General features: G+C 43.2%; 1 protein-coding gene across 5 annotated transcripts in view; it reads left to right on the top strand.

The window, feature by feature from the left end:
- ICE1 (interactor of little elongation complex ELL subunit 1) overlaps positions 1–21,012 on the top strand; it is a 467,878-nt gene that overhangs the window by 40,068 nt on the left and 406,798 nt on the right. For 3 of the 5 annotated variants that reach the window (XM_073630759.1, XM_073630757.1, XM_073630756.1), the window contains one exon: positions 1,801–1,939. The exons of 1 other annotated variant lie outside the window; for it this stretch is intronic. In XM_073630759.1, the coding sequence (XP_073486860.1) occupies positions 1,853–1,939 (87 nt within the window). In that variant the 5' untranslated portion in view covers positions 1,801–1,852. Of the gene's footprint in view, positions 1–1,800; positions 1,940–21,012 lie in introns of those variants that run through there. One more of the 5 variants, XM_073630760.1, reaches the window with a different exon arrangement.

The raw sequence follows: 21,012 nt of genomic DNA, 5'->3' as shown, positions 1-21,012 counted from the left end.
ATGGTAATTGGGGAAAGATGAAAGAAATACAATACATTAGCAAACATTAAATGCATATAATGTGATGTTAAAGGAGAAAACTTACCTTAATATAGTCCTTCTGCAGGACCTGGATGATGGCAGAACAGGCCTCTGGGATAATGATCCCCAGAGCCTGGGGGGGAGATGCCTGTCGAGAACTTGAGGTCCTGCAGGCTTCTCCCAGTCACCAAGTACTGCAACGCAACAGCACGAACTCTACGATGAGTACGCAACATGGTTTCAAAACGGTCGGCTGGTCAGAACGAACTTAACAGAACGCACTGAAGAACAGCAAGGCCTGTGAAGAGCGAGCTGAAAATCGTCAACGAGCGGACAAGAACGCACTGAAAAACAGATACGAACTGACTGCATGCACTGAAAACCAGATACAAACCCGCAAGCACAAACTGAACAGAAGTAAAACGATCTGAAAAAGCTGGAGTCTGAAAAGCGCGAATCGTCTTTAACCAAACTTCTACTAACACGAGATAAACACGAGATTAGCAGAAGTAGCCCAAAGGGTGGCGCAGTGGCTATTGAACTTCCTTTTTCTAGTCCCGTTGTATGTGCTGTACGTCACCGCGTTCTTGACGGTCAGACTTTGGTGTGATCATGTGTACGCAACACAGTTTCAGCGGAATTCCGTCGGAACTCCGTCAGAAAAACCTTCAGAGTTTATTCCGATGGGAAAACCGGTCGTGTGTATGGGGCATTAGCCTATTTCTGACATTTGTTGCTTACAAGTTAAAATCCCATATTTTTTGCTAGAAAATTACTTAGAACCCCCAAACATTTTATATAGTTTTTAGCAGAGAATCTAGAGCATAAAATGGCGATCGTTGCAATATTTTATGTCACACTGTATTTGCGCAGCGGTCTTTCAGATGCAATTTTTTTGGAAAAGACACTTTCGTGAATTAAAAAACACTAAACAGTAAAATTAGCCCAAATCTCCATAGGCGGCGCTTTAAAAAAAATAAATACCGGTTACCAGGTTTGAGTTTCAGAGGTCGTCTAGTGCTGGAATTATTGCTCTCGCTCTGACTATCGCGGCGATACCTCGCACGTTTGATTTGAACACCGTTTGCATATGCGGGCATGACTTACATGTGCATTTTCTTTGCTATGCGAGCTCACGCCGATGGGGACGCTTTAAAATTTATTTATTTTTTTGCATTATCACTTTTGAAAAAAAAATGTATCACTTTTTTTGCTGTTACAAGGAATGTAAACATCCCTTGTGACAGTAATAGGTGGTGACAGGTACTCTTATGGAGAGATCAGGCATCTAAAAGACCCCAAATCCCTCCTTTGCACTTCAGAGTATTCAGATCGCCAAAAACGGCGAATCTGCATACTGTAATTTTTTTTTTTTTTTTTTTTAAACGGCGCCTTTGGCAGCTGCGTAAACCAGAAGTGACGTCGCTTCCGTGTTTACGTGAAGAAGACTGGAATGAAGCAGTTTCCAGCTACATGCATCATCCCGGTATAACACCCTAAAGCCGAGGCCGTATATGTGTGTACAGTCGGCGGGAAGGAGTTAAATAATATACTAAAAAGGTTTCAGCGGACTGGTACACTGTATGTTAGAAATGTAACTTTTGATAAGCTATAATTCATATTTGTATGGTAGTGTTCTTTCACCATGACATTGTTTGACTGTTAGAGTTCTGCGATACTAAACTATTCTACAGAACTAGCATGAAAGAAGCTATGTGAACTAAATCTAAAGTGCACTGCGTGCTTTGACATACAGCATTTTGTTCTTCCTATTTTTAGGTTTAAATCCGATTTTCCAAGTTGGCCAGGCCACTTTATCAGTTCATGCACCATGATGCCTGGGGAGAATCCCTCAAAGGTTGCAGAAATTGCGGCAGAAGCAGCAGGATCTTGTCAGAACTGTACATCCTTACAGCAGGTATTAAAAACTGTATAAATGCAACCCGCTTTGTAGGTCAGTCACCTAAATTGGAATGCATATTGAGTCTAAATGAACTCTTAAATCTTCATTTGCAGTAGTTGATAATCAAATAGAAGTAACCATCGGTGTGTATATTCGCAGCTTTAAGCTGGATACACACTCTATATATTAATATTTATTACACACTATAGATTTACCAAAACCATATAATGAGGTCTAACCATAAGAGTTTAAATTTGTATGCAATCAGACAGGACTTTGTACTACATGGTTTTGGTAAATCTAAAGGAAATCAGACAACAAAAGTTGTATAGTGTGTATGGGGTCTTGGTTTAAAGTAAGCTGTAAAATGTAGAATAAACAAAATCTAATTCTTACCATTAAAACTGTTTGCTTTTTTTATGTGTCTAAGGCTCCGTTTCCACTAGTGCTACTTGTCATGTGACTTGGGACACCAAGTCTCATGACGAGTCACAGGCCACTGATTTCAATGGCAACTGTTCCAATCTATGCGACTTAAAGCTGCATCGACTTTGAAAAGGTGCCTGCACTACTTTAATGCGACTGACCCAGAGAGTATAAAGTTGCAACAAAGCTGCACTCTAAATCGCATGACTTTGAAGTCACACTAGTGGAAATGTATTGTATTGTGCTTGTTTTTTCGCTTCAGTGCTTATCCTGGGACTTATTTATTGAGCTAGACCAAGAATACAAAGCTGGAATCTGAAATTCCTAACTTACATTGTCCCAGGACAGTGACTAGCTAGTGAAGTTGGAGGATGAGTTTGACAACTTGGAAGCTAGCACTTTTTAACAGAATATTTAAATGGTAGTGTTGTTCTTGCATATTGCAAAAAAAAAGTGAAAGCATTTCAAGAAGAAATCAGAGTATTATTTGTAAAAAAAGATACAACTTTTCTTTTAGGGGACAGAATTTCCACATGCACATATGCATTTACTGGATTTGTTCTCCCTGGATAGAGATGATGCAGGGTAATTGTCAGTTGAAGAGACTGGCTACAGATAGGACTCTGAATTGTTGAACAGGAAAGGAGAATAGCTTAAAGTGTGGTTGTAAAGGCACAAGTTTTTTTTTTTTTTTTTTTTTTTTTTTTTTAATTTCAAGCATTCTTTGCATTGAAGGGTGGGGGGGGGGGGCTCAAACCACAGCTCCTGTGTGAATGGACACACAGAGCCACGGCTCAGGAGCGCGCCTGCTTGGGTGCTCCCACAGCAAGCTGCTTGCTTGAAAATTAATCAGTCCTGATATACTGACTATGTATACTGATGTAAAAAAAACTTGCTGGATAGCAGTTTCTTACATTCCCAACTACATGAACAGGATTAATATAATCAAGAAAAAGATTTTCAGACAAGTACAAAAGTATATAGTGTATTTTCTTTAAAATACAACTGAGGGGTGGGCAGCAGCCACTGAAAAATCAAATGGGCATGAATATCTTACAAGAAGAATATCCAAATGAATGATTTAACAAAGCTAGATGGAAAGTAAAAACGTGGAGCAAAAACTGATACCATCAAGGAAAGGCACCCACAAAGAATATAGTGCTCCACAGCAGGGCAGATAGTACCAATAGGGGAAGACAGTCATTTGAAAGAATGATGAACCTTAACAGGAATGAGGACGACAACTAATAAACCTACCATATCTCCTTTCTTGAGGGCCGAAAATGCCATGACAATACTGATACCTGCAATTTGAATCGTTTTTGGAATATAGGCAGTCCGCGATATTTAGTAAGGGGCATGGTGAGTTTTTAAAGTTGGTTTTTGAAAAATGAAGAAGGGCCTTCCCTCAATCTGGGTGGATGTCATATGACATCCTCCCAGATCGTGCCTCGCACGGGGCCAAACTGCGGCATGATCTGTCACCAGCTTTGACTGATCAATGAACTGGCTCACTACCGGTACCGTGTGACCAATCACAGCAGGTCACATGACAGTTGTAAACAATGGATGGCTTCCTTTCATGCCATCGATTGTGTACAATTGTGTTGCTAGCTATGATTGGTCAGTGTGATCACATGGTACAGACAGTGCCAATCACAGCCCATCTGTACCATGTGATTATGTCTGGCCAGTCACAGCTAATCAAAGCAAATTGAAGCAGTTTTCATTCAGTAAAATGCCTGCTTATAGCAATGAAATACGCTGCTATAAGCAATCACAATATGTTAAAAAAATGATCACTGGTACAATGTTACTATAGTAACAATATATTGCTCTGGTCACAGTGTGTTTTAAAAAAAAAAAATCCTAAAAGAATAAAATTGAGTAAAAAGTAAAAGAATTGAAGAAAAATTTTTTTTTTTTTTTTTTTTTTTTTTGTACTGTCACCAGTGTCCTTAATCACTGCTACACCAGTTAGATGATGATGCTGTACTGCACTGGTAACAGTATGTAAAAATACAATTATTATTTTTTTAATTTTCCAAAAAATTACAACTTAAAAAAAACATAGACACACTTACAATTACATCCCAAATCACATTCTGCTACTCCTCCTGAGTATGGGAATACCACATGTGTGAGACAAAATTCAAGGAACACTTTTGGGCTTTCAAGAAGCATAAATTGCGTCTAATTTTCTGACTGCCTATCTTTTCTTGAGTCCCTGAAGTGCCAGGACAGTGGAAACCTCCACAAAATGACCACATTTAGAAAACACACCCCAAGGTATCTACGTTGTGCTAGAGGCCTTAAGGAGGCAGAACGCTGTGCTAGGAAATTGACTGCTTTAACCACTTCAACCCTGGAAGGATTTACCCCCCTTAATTACCAGGCCATTTTTTGCGTACAGCACTGCATCGCTTTAACTGACAACTGCGCAGTCATGCGACTTTGTACACAAATAGAGCTTTCTTTTGGTGGTATTTAATCACCTATACGGTTTTTATTTTTTGCACTATAAACAATAAAAAGGTCGACAATTTTGAAAAAAAACTATGGTTACTATATTTATACTTGCTATAATAAATATCCAAAATAAATAAAAAAAAAAAAAAAATCTTCATCAATTTAGGCCAATATGTATTCTTCTACATATTTTTGGTAAAAAAAATTGCAATAAGGGTATGTTGATTGGTTTGTGCAAAAGTTATAGTGTCTACAAAATAGGGGATATATTTATGGCATGTTTATTATAATTTTTTTTTTTTACTAGTAATGGCAGTGATTAGCGATTTTTAGCGGCACTGCTACATTGCGGTAGACCGGACACTTTTGACACTTTTTTTTTGGGACCAGTGACATTTATACAGCGATCAATGCTAAAAATAGCCACTGACTACTGTATAAATTACATTGGCAGGGAAGCGGTTAACACTAGGGGGCGATCAAGGGGTTAAGTGTTCCCTAAGGAGGTGTTTCTAACTGTGGGGGGAGTGTACTGAGTGGGAGTAGAGAGAGATCGCTGTTTCTGATCACTAGGAACAGATGATCTCTCTCTACTCCCGTCAGAACAGAGATCTGTTTATTTACATTGACAGATCCTCGTTCTGGCTCTCTGTGGAGCGATCGTGGGTGGCCGGTGGACATCGCGGCTGCTGGCCACGCGCATCGGCTCCAGCGACAAGCCGGGGGCACACTGCTAGTGCTCTTAAAGCGGCCGTTTCGTCCAGCCGAGCCAATTCGCCGCAGTATAATGACAGTGGCTGCTCGGAAAGCGGTTAAAGAAATCCTATTTCTTTATCGTACATCACGTGACACAGAGCACCATAGTAATTACTATGTGGGTTATTGGCCACCTTCAGGTGATGGACACTGGCACACCCTAAACAGGAAGTTGCCTCCCTATATAACCCCTCCCATTACCGGGAGTACATCAGTTTTTTCGCCAGTGTCTAAGGTGTTGGTCACCGTTAAAGATGTATTATGAAGAGCGCCACTGGAGTAAGGTTTTGCCTGTAATGCCTGTCTTGGAGGGCTGGACCCTGGGACCCAGTTCTTTGGTTATTTATCAAAATACCAACGCCTTTCTGGCAGGGTGCTATACAGGTCCAGGGGAGTGGAACCCCTTTTTAAGGAACCTGGTCCCTGTAGGTCTTTTGCCTTAGCCCGCTGTGATGGGTGAAAATTGGGTCTGTCCGATTTATTCAGCAGAATCCTGCGGTGGGGATAAGGTAAGTGAAGGTCCTAAGGAACTTGGTTCACTTAAGGATACTTCATAGAGCAAAAAATGTTTTTCTTGTTATGCCTAAGAATCGCCACTAGATGGTGTAGTGAGCTTACCCAAAGGTCATCTTCACAGTAGCCATGCCTATCTGTATACGCCTTGTGTCTGCAAAAAAGAAACTTTGCATACCTCCCAGGACGGTCGCAGCCACTATGGATGAAAGGCAGGGGGATTGCTGGGGTCTCCCCATGGCAGCAGCGGCTGTTTGTTTCCCCCTGCATAGACCAGCACTCAGGCAGCGGGCGGTCTGGCTTCCTCCCTCTGAGGTTTTTTCCTCCTGGGCTTGGATGGCTTCCTTTCGACCGCCTCTCTCCCCACTGCCAAGATCTCGAGCGGCGCTATGCACACGAGCGGGAATATCATTTGAAATTATTAGGGGCGTTCCAGGGGCGGAATGAGAGGCGTGACTTGGCGCAAGGCCGGTACATGAGTTGGCGTCCACATGTTTTCTCACACGGCAGCGCAGGGCGGCTCAGTCCTTAAACTTTAGTCAGGAAAACATCTGACTGATGGAGGAGACACAGCAATGGCTTGGGTGGCATATAGGCATATAGCTTCAGGCTGACCATTATTAGCAGCATTTATTGCTGGACTATGGCTCAGCAGTGGATGCGCTTGGTTTTTATTACCTCTGATTGTTGCTTTGCACTATGCCTTCTAAAAAGGTGGTTTCACCCCCGCAAAAAAGGCTCCAAAGGCATCCCCATTAGGCTCTGAGGACCCTAGTCATGCTTCCATAGTGCCTTCCTCACCAGACAAAGCAGGGAGCAGCAGTGCCAGCCCCTGTTTGTTACTGAAGACATTTGTCCTCAGCTTTGGTTAAAAAAAAGGGTTACTATAGAGGTTAGCTGCTTAATCAAATCCTCCTCCAGCAGTGGAAAGAAACGCGATAGATCTCCCTTCCCCACATCGGTCCATTATACAAGGGATCAGCAGTGATCACTTAAAAACATGTGATCGCATAACATGATCATAAAAATGCATGTTTGGATGGATATGCTTGGTGTTTACGTAATCGCATATGATGCTTGGTCACACAAGGGTGCTTGGTCACACAAGGGTGCTTGATCGCACAAGATGCTGGATCGCACAAGATGCTGGATCGCACAAGGATGTTTGATCGCATAAGGTGCTTGATACCACAAGGCTGCTTAAGCGCACAGGGATGCTTGATTACACAAGGATGTTTGATCACTCAGAGAGGCTTGATCACCTAAAAGTAGCATAATGAGGCATGTTAATACATGTTTACTTAAATATACATGATTCCTCATGTTCGCATAGGAAATGCATGTCTGCATAGATACATATTTCACGTTTCGTAAATGCATGCTTACTTTGCAAAGATGCTTGTTCCATGGCACGTGCTACATTAATGCGACTGTACAGCCTGCACTTATCATATTTTGCCTAAAAGCATATTTGTATGGACCGCGCTTCCATGAACGCACGCTTCCATAGAGGCATATTGCTTTGATACATGCTGCATACATTACTGTATACGTATGTACTTGCTTTCTTTTGGAATTATTTACCTATGTGTTTATTTGCATAAAACTACGGAACTACCTGAGGGGAGAGGCCTACAAAAACAGTGCCAAGACCTCCTTATGAGGGGGCGCCCCCGCTCGATCAAGGAGGGGGGGGGGACTTCTGTGTGGTGGTTGTTTTTGTTTTTTTTTTTTTTTTTTTTTTTTTCTAGGGGCTTGGCAAGAAGAGATCCTTGACGGATCAGTCATCTTTGTGGTAGCTCTAGGCTACTCCTCAAAGACCCTATGAAAAGTAAGCCTTTATGTCTGGCATTAGATCGCTTCGAGGCCCGCTGGCAGACCAAGCCGGGTACTGCATGGGCCCCACCGCCCCTTACCCGGGAAGGGCAGAGGGGGCTTGGGAGATTTGGAAGCCCTCGAGCCCTGGTTTTATTCAAAATCTCTTCACGGTACTGAAACCGATTGGAGATGACAGACCCATTTTAGATCTTAAAGATCCAAATTGCTTCCTAACCATCTGCTCTTGTCGCATGGAGTCAATCCAGTCAGTTGTATCCACCCTACAGGGAGGAGAAGTTCTAGCATCAATAGACATGAAAGATGCATATCTACATGTGCCAATTTTCCCAGCTCATCAGAAATTTCTGTTTTTTGCGGTGGTGCAGCACCACTTTCAGTTCATGGCCTTGCCCTTCGGTTTAGCCACCGCTCCCCGGGTATTTACAAAGGTTCTGGCCCCAGTACTAGCAAGACTAAGAGGCCAGGGTATAGCGGTAATAGCATACCTGGATATACAACAGCAGGTCGTCTGTCGGTGGCACAGTTAAACCAAGGGTGTCCAGTACAGCCAGTTATCTGAAACACCTGGGCTGGAATCTCAACCTAGAGAAATCATCCTTGCGATCAGTAAGAATTATTTTTGCCCCAGGCAAAATCAATGCTATAAGAAAGCTGGTCCAGGTGGTCAAAGCAAGGAAGGGTTCTTCCATTTGCCTTTGAGGTTGCTAGGGAAGATGTTGTCTTCATTTGAAGCAGGTCCCTATGTCCAGTTTCAAGATTGGTGCAATACAGTATTTTGTCTGCTTGGAACAGGTAGATGGTCTATTCCATCTCGCCCAGGCCTGCTTTTGCAGGGGCCCGGTGTTCCATCCTGCCTTACAAGTGCTAAATGTTTCGGTTTGGCTATTGAAACCCACATTCTAAGGAGTAGGGAGCTTTCAGGTTCAGTAGTAACTGCCCTGATTAATGCAAGGTAGCCGGCCTCTAGGACCATTTACTATAAGAAAGCCTACGTTTCTTGGTGTGAAACCAAAAGCTAGCATCCTCGGAAGTATGTCATAAGTAGAGTTCTTGCCTTCCTATAATTAGGAGCAGAATTGAAGTTAGCCGTGAGTACTATCAAGGGTCAAATCTCAGCCACTTGCTTTGCATACTTGGTCCGGGCCTTTATACAAGGGGTAACACGTATAAATCCACCAGTTAGGTCGTCCTTGTGCTTGTGGGATTTGAGTATGGTTGTGTTGGCTTTACAAGGTCAGCCTTTTTGAGCCCTTGCGCCATGTCCCCTTGATACTTGTAAACACAGTAAAAATCTCTCCTGCGCTCAGGTGTCCATGAACCGAATGTGTGGTGCGACCGCCTAAAAAGGTAATGCCTAATGTCTTGCAGCCCTCCTTTGAACAATGGGTATTCAAGCTAGAAAAAAACAGAAAAGGAGGGTGCACCAACCTAGTGCATTACCACTGATAAACTTTAATGCAGCATAAAAACAGCAAAAATTATACTCACAAACGAGCTTACAAAACCAGCTTTGAAAAGGGCGCAACAGTGCTGTTTCTGTGAATCGACACACCAGGACCTATTGCCAAGAGGGTCAAACCGGTGCAAATGGCTAACGCATTTCGGGGGAGCACCCCTTTCTTCAGAGCCTAAGCGGGCAATGGCTCTGAAGAAAGGCGTGCTCCCCCGAAATGCGTTAGCCATTTGCACCGGTTTGACCCTCTTGGCAATAGGTCCTGGTGTGTCGATTCACAGAAACAGCGCTGTTGCGCCCTTTTCAAAGCTGGTTTTGTAAGCACCCTTGATACTTGTGACAGGGAATTTGGTGTTCTTGGTACTGGTAACTTCCGCAAAAAGAGTTCCAGAGTTGGCAGCTTTTTTTCTTGTAAAGAGCCATACTTAATCATTCTTAATGATAAGGTGGTGCTGCGTCCTTACCCATCCTTTTCTTTTTTACCTAAGGTAGTATCTAGTTTTCATAGGAACCAAAGATGTTTCCCTAACTTTTTTTCCAGAACTCTGTTCTGCAGAAGGAGGATTATTACACTCTCTCGATGTAGTGAGAGCGGTTAAAGTCTATCCGAAAGCAACTGCTCAGCTACAGAAGACTGATGCTTTGTTTGTGCTGCCAGTAGGGCCCAGGAAGGGGCAGGCAGCGTTGCAATCCTACTATTTTTTTGAGTAGATTAGGCAGGTTATTAGTCAGGCTTATAGTTTGAAAATTAGGATTCCGCCTTTTCGAGTTAAAGCATGCTCTACCAGAGCAGTAAGTGCTTCATGGGCAATGCATCACCAAAGCCTCCATGACTCGAACTTGCAAGGTCGTAACTTGATCTTCGGTCCATACATTCACTAGATTCTATCAGGTGGATGTAAAAAAGGCATGCGGATGCCGCCTTTGGGTGCAGTGTGCTGCAGGCAGCAGTATAGGTCCTCAGGTCTGTTCGCCCTGTATGTTTGTGTCTCCCTCCCCTCAGATAGCATTGCTTTGGGACATCCCACATAGTAATTACTATGGTGCTCTGTGTCCCGTGATGTACGATAAAGAAAATAGGGTATTTATAACAGCTTACCTGTAAAATCCTTTTTCTTGAAGTACATCACAGGACACAGAGGTCCCTCCCTTCATTTGGAACGTATGTATATTGCTTTGCTACAAAAACTCAGGTACTCCCGGTAATGGGAGGGGTTATATAGGGAGGCAACTTCCTGTTTAGGGTGTGCCAGTGTCCATCAGCTGAAGGTGGCCTATAACTCGCATAGTAATTACTATGGTGCTCCGTGTCCCGTGATGTACTTCAAGAAAAGGATTTTACAGGTAAGCTGTTATAAAAATCCTATTTTTCTAGCAAATTCAATGTCAAAGCACATTAATATGAAATTATTTCTGGAAATGAAAAACTTGCAAGTAGGGCTGCAACTAACAGTTCTTTTCATCTACTACATATCATCAGACTCCAAGATCAACATTTATATTTAAAGAAATAAAAGACCTAGAAAACTGTTTTGCAGATTATCAGACAGGACTGTAATATATAATATTATGCAAGATAGACTTCCTTGTCATGGGCAGGTAGTTTGCATAGAATGCATTAGGTATAACATTTCTGTCTTTAGAATCACTTTCTTCTCCTGCCCAGGACTACCTGTCCCATGAGGCATTGCTCCCCTCACATTCACATGTTCTCAGGCACTTACAGACATGTGTGGATGGTGTACTGAGCTACAGTTTTTTTAATATAAATATATATAATATTCATAAGTTTACACACCCTGGCAGAATTTATGATTTCTTGGCCATTTTTCAGAGAATATGAATGATAACACAAAAACATTTCTTTTACTCATGGTTAATGTTTGGCTGAAGCCATTTATTATCAATCAACTGTGTTTACTCTTTTTAAATCATAATTGCAACAGAAAATACCCAAATGACCCTAATCAAGCGTTTACAAACCCTAGTGATTTCGGCCTGATAACATACACACAAGTTGACACAAAGGGGTTTGAATGGCTATTAAAGGTAACCGCCCTCACCTGTGATCTGTTTGCTTGTACTTAGTGTGTGTATAAAAGGTCAATGAGTTATTGGACTCCTGACAGACCCTTGCATCTTTCATCCAGTGCTGCACTGACGTTTCTGGATTCTGAGTCATGGGGAAAGCAAAACTATTAGATAAGCACCTGAACGACCGCAACATACAGGGATATACAATGTAATACTGACATATAATCACACATAGGTTGACTTGTGTCTTTTTTCGACCTCACCTACTATGTAACTATGAATTGTCAAAGGATCTGCGGGAAAAGGTAGTTGAACTGTATAAAACAGGAAAGGGATATAAAAAGATATCCAAGGAATTGAGAATGCCAATCAGCAGTGTTCAGACTCTAATCAAGAAGTGGAAAATGACAGGTTCTGTTGAAACCAAACCACGGTCAGGTAGACCAACTTACATTTCAGCTACAACTGCCAGAAAAATTGTTCGGGATACCGAGAAAAACCAACAAATAACTTCAGGTGAAATACAAAACTCTGAAAACATGTGGTGTGGGGCGTGGCCTTGATCGGCATGTGAGAAACAGCTTCCTCACAGAGCTCCCGCCTGTTACCCTGAACTAACCCTGTTCCCGGCAACATCACACTATCTCACGGCCATAGACCGACTCTGGAACTTGAGGGGAACTCGCTGTGGTGTTTGGGCTGAAAGATTCCATGATGGTTCTTAGAGGAAAGAGCAAGGAAGAGGCACCTGCGGGACCTCAGCAACGTGGACAGCGCAGCACAGAGAAAGCTAAAGACACTGTGAGTAAACCTCCCAAAACCCCTAAGTGCCAGCAGTGACATCCTCCATAAAGACATTCGATTTTATGCCCAGAAACTGGCAGCATCCCTTACTATTGCTGAGCCGGCCGGGGAGGGGGAGAAGCTGAGGGGGAACTCCCTGCACAGGGGAATATGGAGGAAGGCTATCCAGAGCACACAGATGCAAACCTCATGGCAGAGCAGACAGGGGAGCAGGAAGAGGACAGTCAGGTTGAGGACATTGCTCAGCCCACCCTTGCAGAGATCCTGAGAGCTGTGCATAAATGTACTACCTCAGTTAACACCTTACAAGAATGCTTTGGTGGTCTGAAGAAGGTAGTCTCTTTAATAAGGCAAGACCTACAAAAAATCAGAGAGAGAACCTAGGCTGCAGAAAGCAGGATCAGTGACATGGAGGATAAGCTCCCACCTCTGATGAGAGATTGACAGCATAATACTAGAATGGTTGCAGCAGTTGATTAACACGTCGACCTCGAGAACAGAATGAGACGAAACAATGTAAGAATAGTTGGTCTGCCTGAAAAGACGGAGGGTAGAGACCCCACTGATTTTGTTGAGAGATAGCTGCTGGAAATATTTGGGAAGGAGGCATTCACATCCCTCTATGCTGTGGAGAGGGCTCATAGGGTTCCCATGCGGCCCCTTCTCCCAGGGCATCCCCCACGTCCTATCCTGACTCGAATGTTTCATTAGAGACAGAGAGATTATTCTGAGGTTGGCCAGAGAAAAACAAAATATAAAGTTTAATGGAGCACATGTCTCCTTCTACCCTGACTTTTCCTCTGATGTGCAGAAAAGACGGGCCCGATTCACAGAAGTCAATAAACGGCTGCAGAAGTTACAGGCGCCTTATGCCATGCTATACCCTGCACACCTCTGCATTACTGCGAGAGGCCAGGCACACTTTTTTTGAACATGCTGCAGATGCGTCGGCCTGGCTGGATACAAATGAAAATGCCTTTCTTCCGGTCCGGAGGGAGGCAGCTGACGAGGACTGACCTACACCAGGTCACTTAGTGAGACAGGCTTTTACGTTTTGAGGATGGTCCCCAGTTGGAGGACTGCCCCCTGAACACCCTGTTCAGCAACAATTTCTATTCCTGCTGGGAACAAGAGTTGATTTTTTTTCCTTTTTTTTTTTTTTTTTGCTCTCGGTCCCCCCACGGAGATAGTGTGCGATGCAAACAAATGTTTAGCATGTGATTAATGAGTCACGATTCACCTACAGAGACCCCCCGACTGGTAGTTGTGATGCCAATGGGGGAAGGGACCTGTTGTCCTAGTGCTTTACCCACTGTTCAATCCCTTACCCAGTGTTTAATCCTGTAGACCCTGGGAGTCATGGTAGTGCCCAGGGCATTATTTCACCTGCTTGCGGTCTTTTTTAAGGCCGCCACCCAAGGGATTGTACATGCTGAAGTTAGAGTGCAGTTGCGCTCAGAGGTTAAAGCTTTGAAATGTTGCTACAGTACGGTGCAGAGTCTACAGCACCTACATGATCAGACTTTATGCTCATTATCCCCTTTGCAAATTACCCTCTATGGGACATGGAGGGGGGGGGGGTGTACACTGAATTGGAATGTGATATACTTTAAATGCACTGCTCTATGTCTACCATGGCAGGAGGGTTAAATGTACTAAATGTGATGTCCTGGAATGTGAGGGGGCTTGGTGACCCTCTAAAGCGCACAATGGTCTCCACATCACTGAGAAAATATCTCCCGGCCTGGACTTTCAGCTGTGCCACCCGGAGGTACCTCTGTATATCTTGGGTGACTTTAATTACTACCTGGATCCTCAGCTGGACAAGCACCCCCCCAGTTTCGTCGGGGCGAGGCGCATGTAGCACGGCCCTGAGGAAACTGGCAGAGGAGGTGGGCTGGGTGGACCTGCGGAGGAGTAGGAACCCTGGGAAATGTCAGTTCTCATGTTTTTCAAAACATGTCATTGTCGCGTATCGACCTGTGCCTGTGCACAGACGCGGCAGTACGATCAGTGATGGAGATAACGTATGCAATAAGAGGAATTTTGGATCACGCCCCACTGATCCTGGGCTTGGAAGTCTGCCCTCCACCATCACTGCTTAGAGCCCCCTGGAAGCTGAATGCCTTTTGGCTTAACCTTTTGCCGACCCCGGCCCAGATAACTCAAAAAATTGCTGATTTTTGGGGAGACCAGGAGGGACACCCAGATGCAGGAATGACCTGGGAGACATTCAAGGCATTCCTGAGAGGGCTGCTCATTACAGAAATCCATGCATTTAAAAGACAGTCGAGTGCACATAGGGAGGGGGTAGAGAAGTTGATACTTGATCTGGAGGTCAAGTTTGTTGCTGACCCCACTGAAGAACATAGGGATTCTTAGGTATTTGCCCAGAATGCCCTGAGCCGAATCACCTTTTCCATAGCTGAGCGTAAACGCTTCTTCAGCAAACTGGCCTTCTATGAGGAAGGTGAGCATACCGGTCGCCTATTAGCAAAAATCTCCCGAGCTCAACAAACATCGCTGTCCATTGGTGCTCTGCGAACACCAGATGGCAGACTTACTAACTCCCCGGATACTATTATGACGACTCTTAGTTCATACTACTCTGATCTATACCGGCAGAATTATACTGATGGCTCCCCTGCAGGATTATCTTGAAGGGATAGAGCTACCTACCCTGTCAGACACAGCTCGACAACAACTGGATGCCCCTCTGACACTAGAGGAGCTTCAGGTGGCGACCGGTATGTTCCCCAACTCCTAGGCCCCGGGGGAGGATGGAATTCCAATGGCATCCGTGCTATAGCCGAATGATGGCCACAGCGCGGACCTGAATTTCCGGGAGGCCTTCATTTGACGGCCTCCCCTGTGTGCGCCGTGATCACCAGTCACTGAGACTCCGGTGATCACTGATCCAAGTAAGGGGGCGGTCCCAGCCCCTTACCATGTGATCAGCTATCAGCCAATGACAGCTGATCACATGATGTAAACAAAAGCTCGGTAATCGTTTTTCTCCTCACGCTGACAGCGTGAGGAGAAAAAAAAAGCTGATCACCGGCTCATCTGCAAGGGACATCAGTCCCGAAGAGCAAGAGGCAATTATGCCTCATCGGTGCCACCTGCCATTGCCACCTGACAGTGCCCACCAGTGCCACCTATCAATGCCGCCCATCATTGCCCATTATTGCCGCCCATCATTGCCCATTATTGCCGCCCATCATTGCCCATTATTGCCGCCCATCAGTGCCCATTATTGCCACCTATCGGTGCCCATCAGTGCCGCCTCATCAGCGTACATCAATGAAGGAGGAAAATTACTTGCTTTTAACCACTTCAGCCCCGGAAGGATTTACCCCCTTCCTGACCAGAGCACTTTTTACAATTTGGCACTGCGTCGCTTTAACTGCTAATTGCGCGGTCATGCAATGCTGTACCCAAACGAAATTTGCGTCCTTTTCTTCCCACAAATAGAGCTTTCTTTTGATGGTATTTGATCACCTCTGCTGTTTTTATTTTGTGTGCTATAAACGGAAAAAGACCGAAAATTTTGAAAAAAAAGTGATATTTTCTACTTTTTGTTATAAAAAAAATCCAATAAACTCAATTTTAGTCATACATTTAGGCCAAAATGTATTCAGCCACATGTCTTTGGTAAAAAAAAAATGTCAATAAGTGTATATTTATTGGTTTGCGTAAAAGTTATAGCGCCTTCAAACTAGGGTACGTTTTCTGGAATTTACACAGCCTTTAATTTATGACTGCCTGTCATTTCTTGAGGTGCTAAAATGGCAGGGCAATACAAACCCCCCCCCCAAATGACTCCATTTTGGAAAGTAGACACCCCAAGGAAATTGTTGAGAGGCATGTTGAGCCCATTGAATATTATTTTTTTTTGTCCCAAGTGATTGTAAATTTTTTTTTTTTTGTCATTATTCAAACAGTTGTCACTAAATGATATATTGCTCACACAGGCCATGGGCATATGTGGAATTGCACCCCAAAATACATTCAGCTGCTTCTCCTGAGTACGGGGATACCACATGTGTGGGACTTTTTGGGAGCCTAGCCGCGTACCTAATATATTTACCTCCGTAACTAACTAATACAGCGATCAGAAAAACGATTGCTTAGTGACACTGGCAACGGGGGGTGATCAAGGGGTTAAAACTTTATTAGGTGGGGTTAGGGGGGTACCCTAGACCTAAAGGGGGCTAATACTAACTGCCCTACCACACTAACTGTCACAAACTGACACCAATGCAGTAATCGGGAAAAAAAAAAACCTGCTTGGTGTCAGTGGGATGGGGGGGGGGGTGATCAGGGGGGGTAAAGGGGGGTGTAATGTATGCCTGGCGTGTTCTACTGTGTGTGTGTGTGTGTTTTACACTCACTCGGATGTGTTCTCTCCTCGGCGCCGGAACAGAAAATACCAAGCCGAGGAGCGATGACATCACTTCCTCTGCCTCTGTTTACTATACAGAGGCAGAGGAAGATTCTCATTGGCTGGGAGCGATCGCGAGGGGGGGCCACGAATGGATGACCTCCCCCTCACGTCTAATCGCTCCCGGACAGAAGCCGACCGCCTCGGGCACCGGGGGGGGACGGGTCCGATCAGACCTCCCGCCCGCGGGAGGCAGATCACGTACAGGTACATGATTCTACCTGCCCGTGCCATTCTGCCGACGTATATCGTCGTGAGGCGGTCAGCAACTGGTTAAAATTTTTATAACAAAATATAAAAAAAAAAAAAAAAATTTTAAATTCAGTCTTTTTACATTTTACTATGCTTGATGGGAATAATTGACACTATCCCAGAGGAGGATCCCACTAGCATGGAAATAGCCAGGGCTCTTTTCCAGGCCAGGTAACTTATTCTCCGACACTGGAAGTCGGAGGAACCCCCCCCACGGTGAGGGAATGGCGGAATCGCATGGGCGACGCTATCAGATTTGAGAAATACATATAGCAACATAGAGGAAGTGTGAAAAGATTTGGGCATGATGGCTGGAGGTTCCGGGTCTGGCTCCGGTTGATCTGATTATAGATCGTCTGTTACTGTAAGAGGACGATGATGGAGATAGGAGGGAGCATGGCGCCCAGAGGGTTTACCACCCATGGAGGTCTTCAGCATAGGGAAAGGTTTACTGGTTTCACCCCCCCCCCCCCCTTTTTGTTTTCTGCTCAGGTCGCAGCTCCATCTGATTGCTATGCAACCCTACGTGTAGGAGGGGTACCCTTTCGTTGTATCTCACAAAGCATAGCTCGGAGAGATCTAGATAACAAGGATATGTCTTTGTCTTGAAGGTGCACTTTAACTATGTGTAGACAAATGTATGTATAGTACTGTTTTTTTTTTTGTTTGTTTTTTTTTTGTTTATCTGCTGTTCTCTCAATAAATGTCTATTTGATTTGAAAGAAAACATGTGGTGTGTCTGTTTCAAGATGCACAATAAGGAGGCACTTGAAGAAAGATGGACTGCATGGTCGAGTCGCCAGAAGAAAGCCATTACTATGCAAATGCCACAAAGTATTCCGCTTACAATACGCCAAACAGCACAAGCCTCAAACCTTCTGGCACAAAGTCATTTGGAGTGATGAGACCAAAATTGAGCTTTTTGGCCACAACCATAAACTCTACATTTGGAGAGGAGTCAACAAGGCCTATGATGAAAGGTACACCATTTCTACTGTGAAACACGGAGGTGGTTCGCAGATGTTTTGGGGATGTGTGAGCTACAAAAGGGGAGAGGAAATTTGGTCAAAATTTATGGCAAGATGAATGCAGTATGTTATCAAAAAATACTGGAGGAACATTTGCATTCATCAGCCAGGAAGCTACGCATTGGACATACTTGGACATTCCAACATGACAATGATCCAAAACACAAGGCCAAGTCGACCTATCATTGGCTACAGCAAAATAAAGTGAAGCTTCTGGAGTGGCCATCTCAGTCTCCTGACCTCAACATCATTGAGCCACTCTGGGGAGATCTCAAACGTGCAGTTCATGTAAGACAGCCCAAGAGTTTACAGGAACTGGAGGCTTTTTGCCAAGAGGAATGGGCAGCTTTACCATCTGAGAAGATGAAGATCCTCATCCACAAATACCACAAAAGACTTCAAGCTGTCATTGATGTTAAAGGGGCGATACACGGTATTATGAACTGGGGTATGTAAACTTTTGATCAGGGTCATTTAGGTAGTTTCTGTTGCCATTATGATTTAAAAAGAGTAAACACAGTTGATTGTTAATAAATGGCATCAGCCAAACACTAACCATGAGTGAAAGAAAAGTTTTTGTGTTATCATTCATATTCTCTGAAAAATGGCCACTGAATCATTAAGTTCTGCCAGGGTGTGGGTATAATATAAATATATATATATATAATATAATATAATATATATATATATATATATATATATATATATATATATATATATATATATATATATATATATATATATATATATATATATATATATATATATATATATATATATATATATAGTGTTTGGGGGTTCTAAGTAATTTTCTAGCAAAAACAATGATTTTAACTTGAAACCAACAAATGTCAGAAAAAGGTTTAGTGTTTAAGTGGTTAAACTTCCCTCGTTTTCACACCAAAGTATATTCCTTTGATCTAAAGGGCAAATTGTTACAATGTTTCTACTTAAGTTCCACAGCTAAAGAATGTTGTGATTCTTGGCAGACTGCACGTTTTTTTTTTTTTTTCCTTTCATTTGACGGCTGTCGGTTTTAGCAGAGCAGAGAAAATTCTCTGCATAGAAAGAATCGGGAAATACTTTTTTCAAGATCGTGATAACGATTCTTCACGATTAATCGTGCAGCTCTAATAAATATATATATATATATATATATATATATATATATATATATATATATATATATATTTGATTCACAATTCGAATCGAGTGTTTGTTTTTTTTTTTTTTTTTAGGAGTTTAGGCAAGGCCGCGGCTTTGGCCTAGTCTGCGGCGTCCAGCCTCGCGGACTAGGCCGAAGCCGCGGCCTCAATTAAAAACTCCTGCCCACAGCTCCTCAGGACCGGCGCGGTGTCAGTGCGTATGTATTTTGGACACAGGCACAATGTTGTTATTTTTTATTTTTTCAGGTATTTACCAAAACATATTTAAGCTGTAGTTACAGTGCCTTGAAAAAGTGTTCATACCCCTTTTAAATTTTCCTAATTTTGTCATGTTACAACCAAAAACGTAAATGTATTCCATTGGAATTTTATGTGATAGACCAACACAAAGAGGCACACAGAGGTGATATGGAAGGAAAATGATAAATGGTTTTAATTTTTTTTTTTTTTACAAATCAATATGTGAAAAGTGTGGCGTGCATTTTTATTCAGCCCCCCTGAGTCAATACCACCTTTTGCTGCAATGACAGCTGCAAGTCTTTTTTAGTGATGTCTCTACCAGCTTTGCACATCTAGAGAGTGACATTTTTGCCCATTCTTCTTTGAAAAATAGCTCAAGCTCAGTCAGGTTTTCTTCTAAGATTGCCCTGTATTTGACTCCATACATCTTCCCATCAACTCTGACCAGCTTCCCTGTCCCTGCTGAAGAAAAACATCCCTGCAACATGATGCTGCCACCACCGTGTTTCACGATGGGGATGAAGTGTTCAGGGTGATGTGCAGTGTTAGTTTTCCGCCACACATAGCACTTTGGCCTTTTAGGCCAAAAAGTTCAATTTTGGTCTTATTTTGCCAGAGCACCTTCTTCCACGTGTTTGCTGTGTCCCCCACATGGCTTCTTGCAAACTGTAAACAGGACTTCTTTGGCTTTCTTTCAACAATAGCTTTCTTCTTGCCTCTTCCAAGGCCAGATTTGTTGAGTGCACAACTAATAGTTGTCCTGTGGACAGATTCTCCTACCTGAGCTGTGTATCCTCTGCAGCTCCTCCATAGTTACCATGGGCCTCCTGGCTGCTTCTCTGATTAATGCTCTTCTTGCCAGGCCTGTCAGTTTAGGTGGACAGTCATGTCTTAGTAGGTTTGCAGTTGTGCCATACTTTTTCTGGTGATGGTGGATAGAACAGTGCTCTGTGAGATGTTCAAAGCTTGGGATATTTTTTTATAACCTAACTCTGCTTTAAACTTCTCCACAACTTTATCACTGACCTGTCTGGTGTGTTCCTGGGCCTTCATGATGTTTGTTCACTATGTTTCTCTAACAAACCTCTGAGGGCTTTACAGAACAGCTGCATTTGTACTGAGATTAAATTACACACAGATGGATTCTATTTACTAATTAAGTGACTTCTGAAGGCAACTGGTTCCACAAGATTTTAGTTAGGTGTATCGGAGTAAAGAGGGCTGAATTAGGGCTGGGGAAAAAATCGATTTAAATCTTGAATCGAGTTGAGAGGTCAAATTGATTCAAAATTTAAGCAAATCCTTTTTTTTTTTTTTTTTTTTTTTTTCCCAACGCGCTGGTCCTGGGGAGCTGCGGGGCAGGAGTTTTTAGGTGAGGCCGCGGCTTCGGCCTCGCCTAAAAAGTCCTGCCCCCAGCTCCTCAGGACCGGCGCGGTGTCCACAAAAAAATAAAAACTCGATTCGAATCGTGAATCTAGGGTTTTTTTTTTTTTTTTTTAAAGAATCGCAGATTTTTTTTTTTTTTTTTTTTTAAGAAAATCGCCCAGCCCTAGGCTGAAAACAAATGCACACCACACTTTTTAAATATTTATTTGTAAAAAAGTTTAAAAACCATTTTATCATTTTCTGTCCACTTCACAATTATTGCACTATGGGGTTAATAT

This window comes from Aquarana catesbeiana, linkage group LG05, assembly GCF_042186555.1.
Source record: "Aquarana catesbeiana isolate 2022-GZ linkage group LG05, ASM4218655v1, whole genome shotgun sequence".
In the NCBI taxonomy this organism is placed as follows: Eukaryota; Metazoa; Chordata; class Amphibia; order Anura; family Ranidae; genus Aquarana; species Aquarana catesbeiana.
Note: the sequence above shows the minus strand (reverse complement) of the source record. Positions and strands in the feature narration are given on the sequence as shown.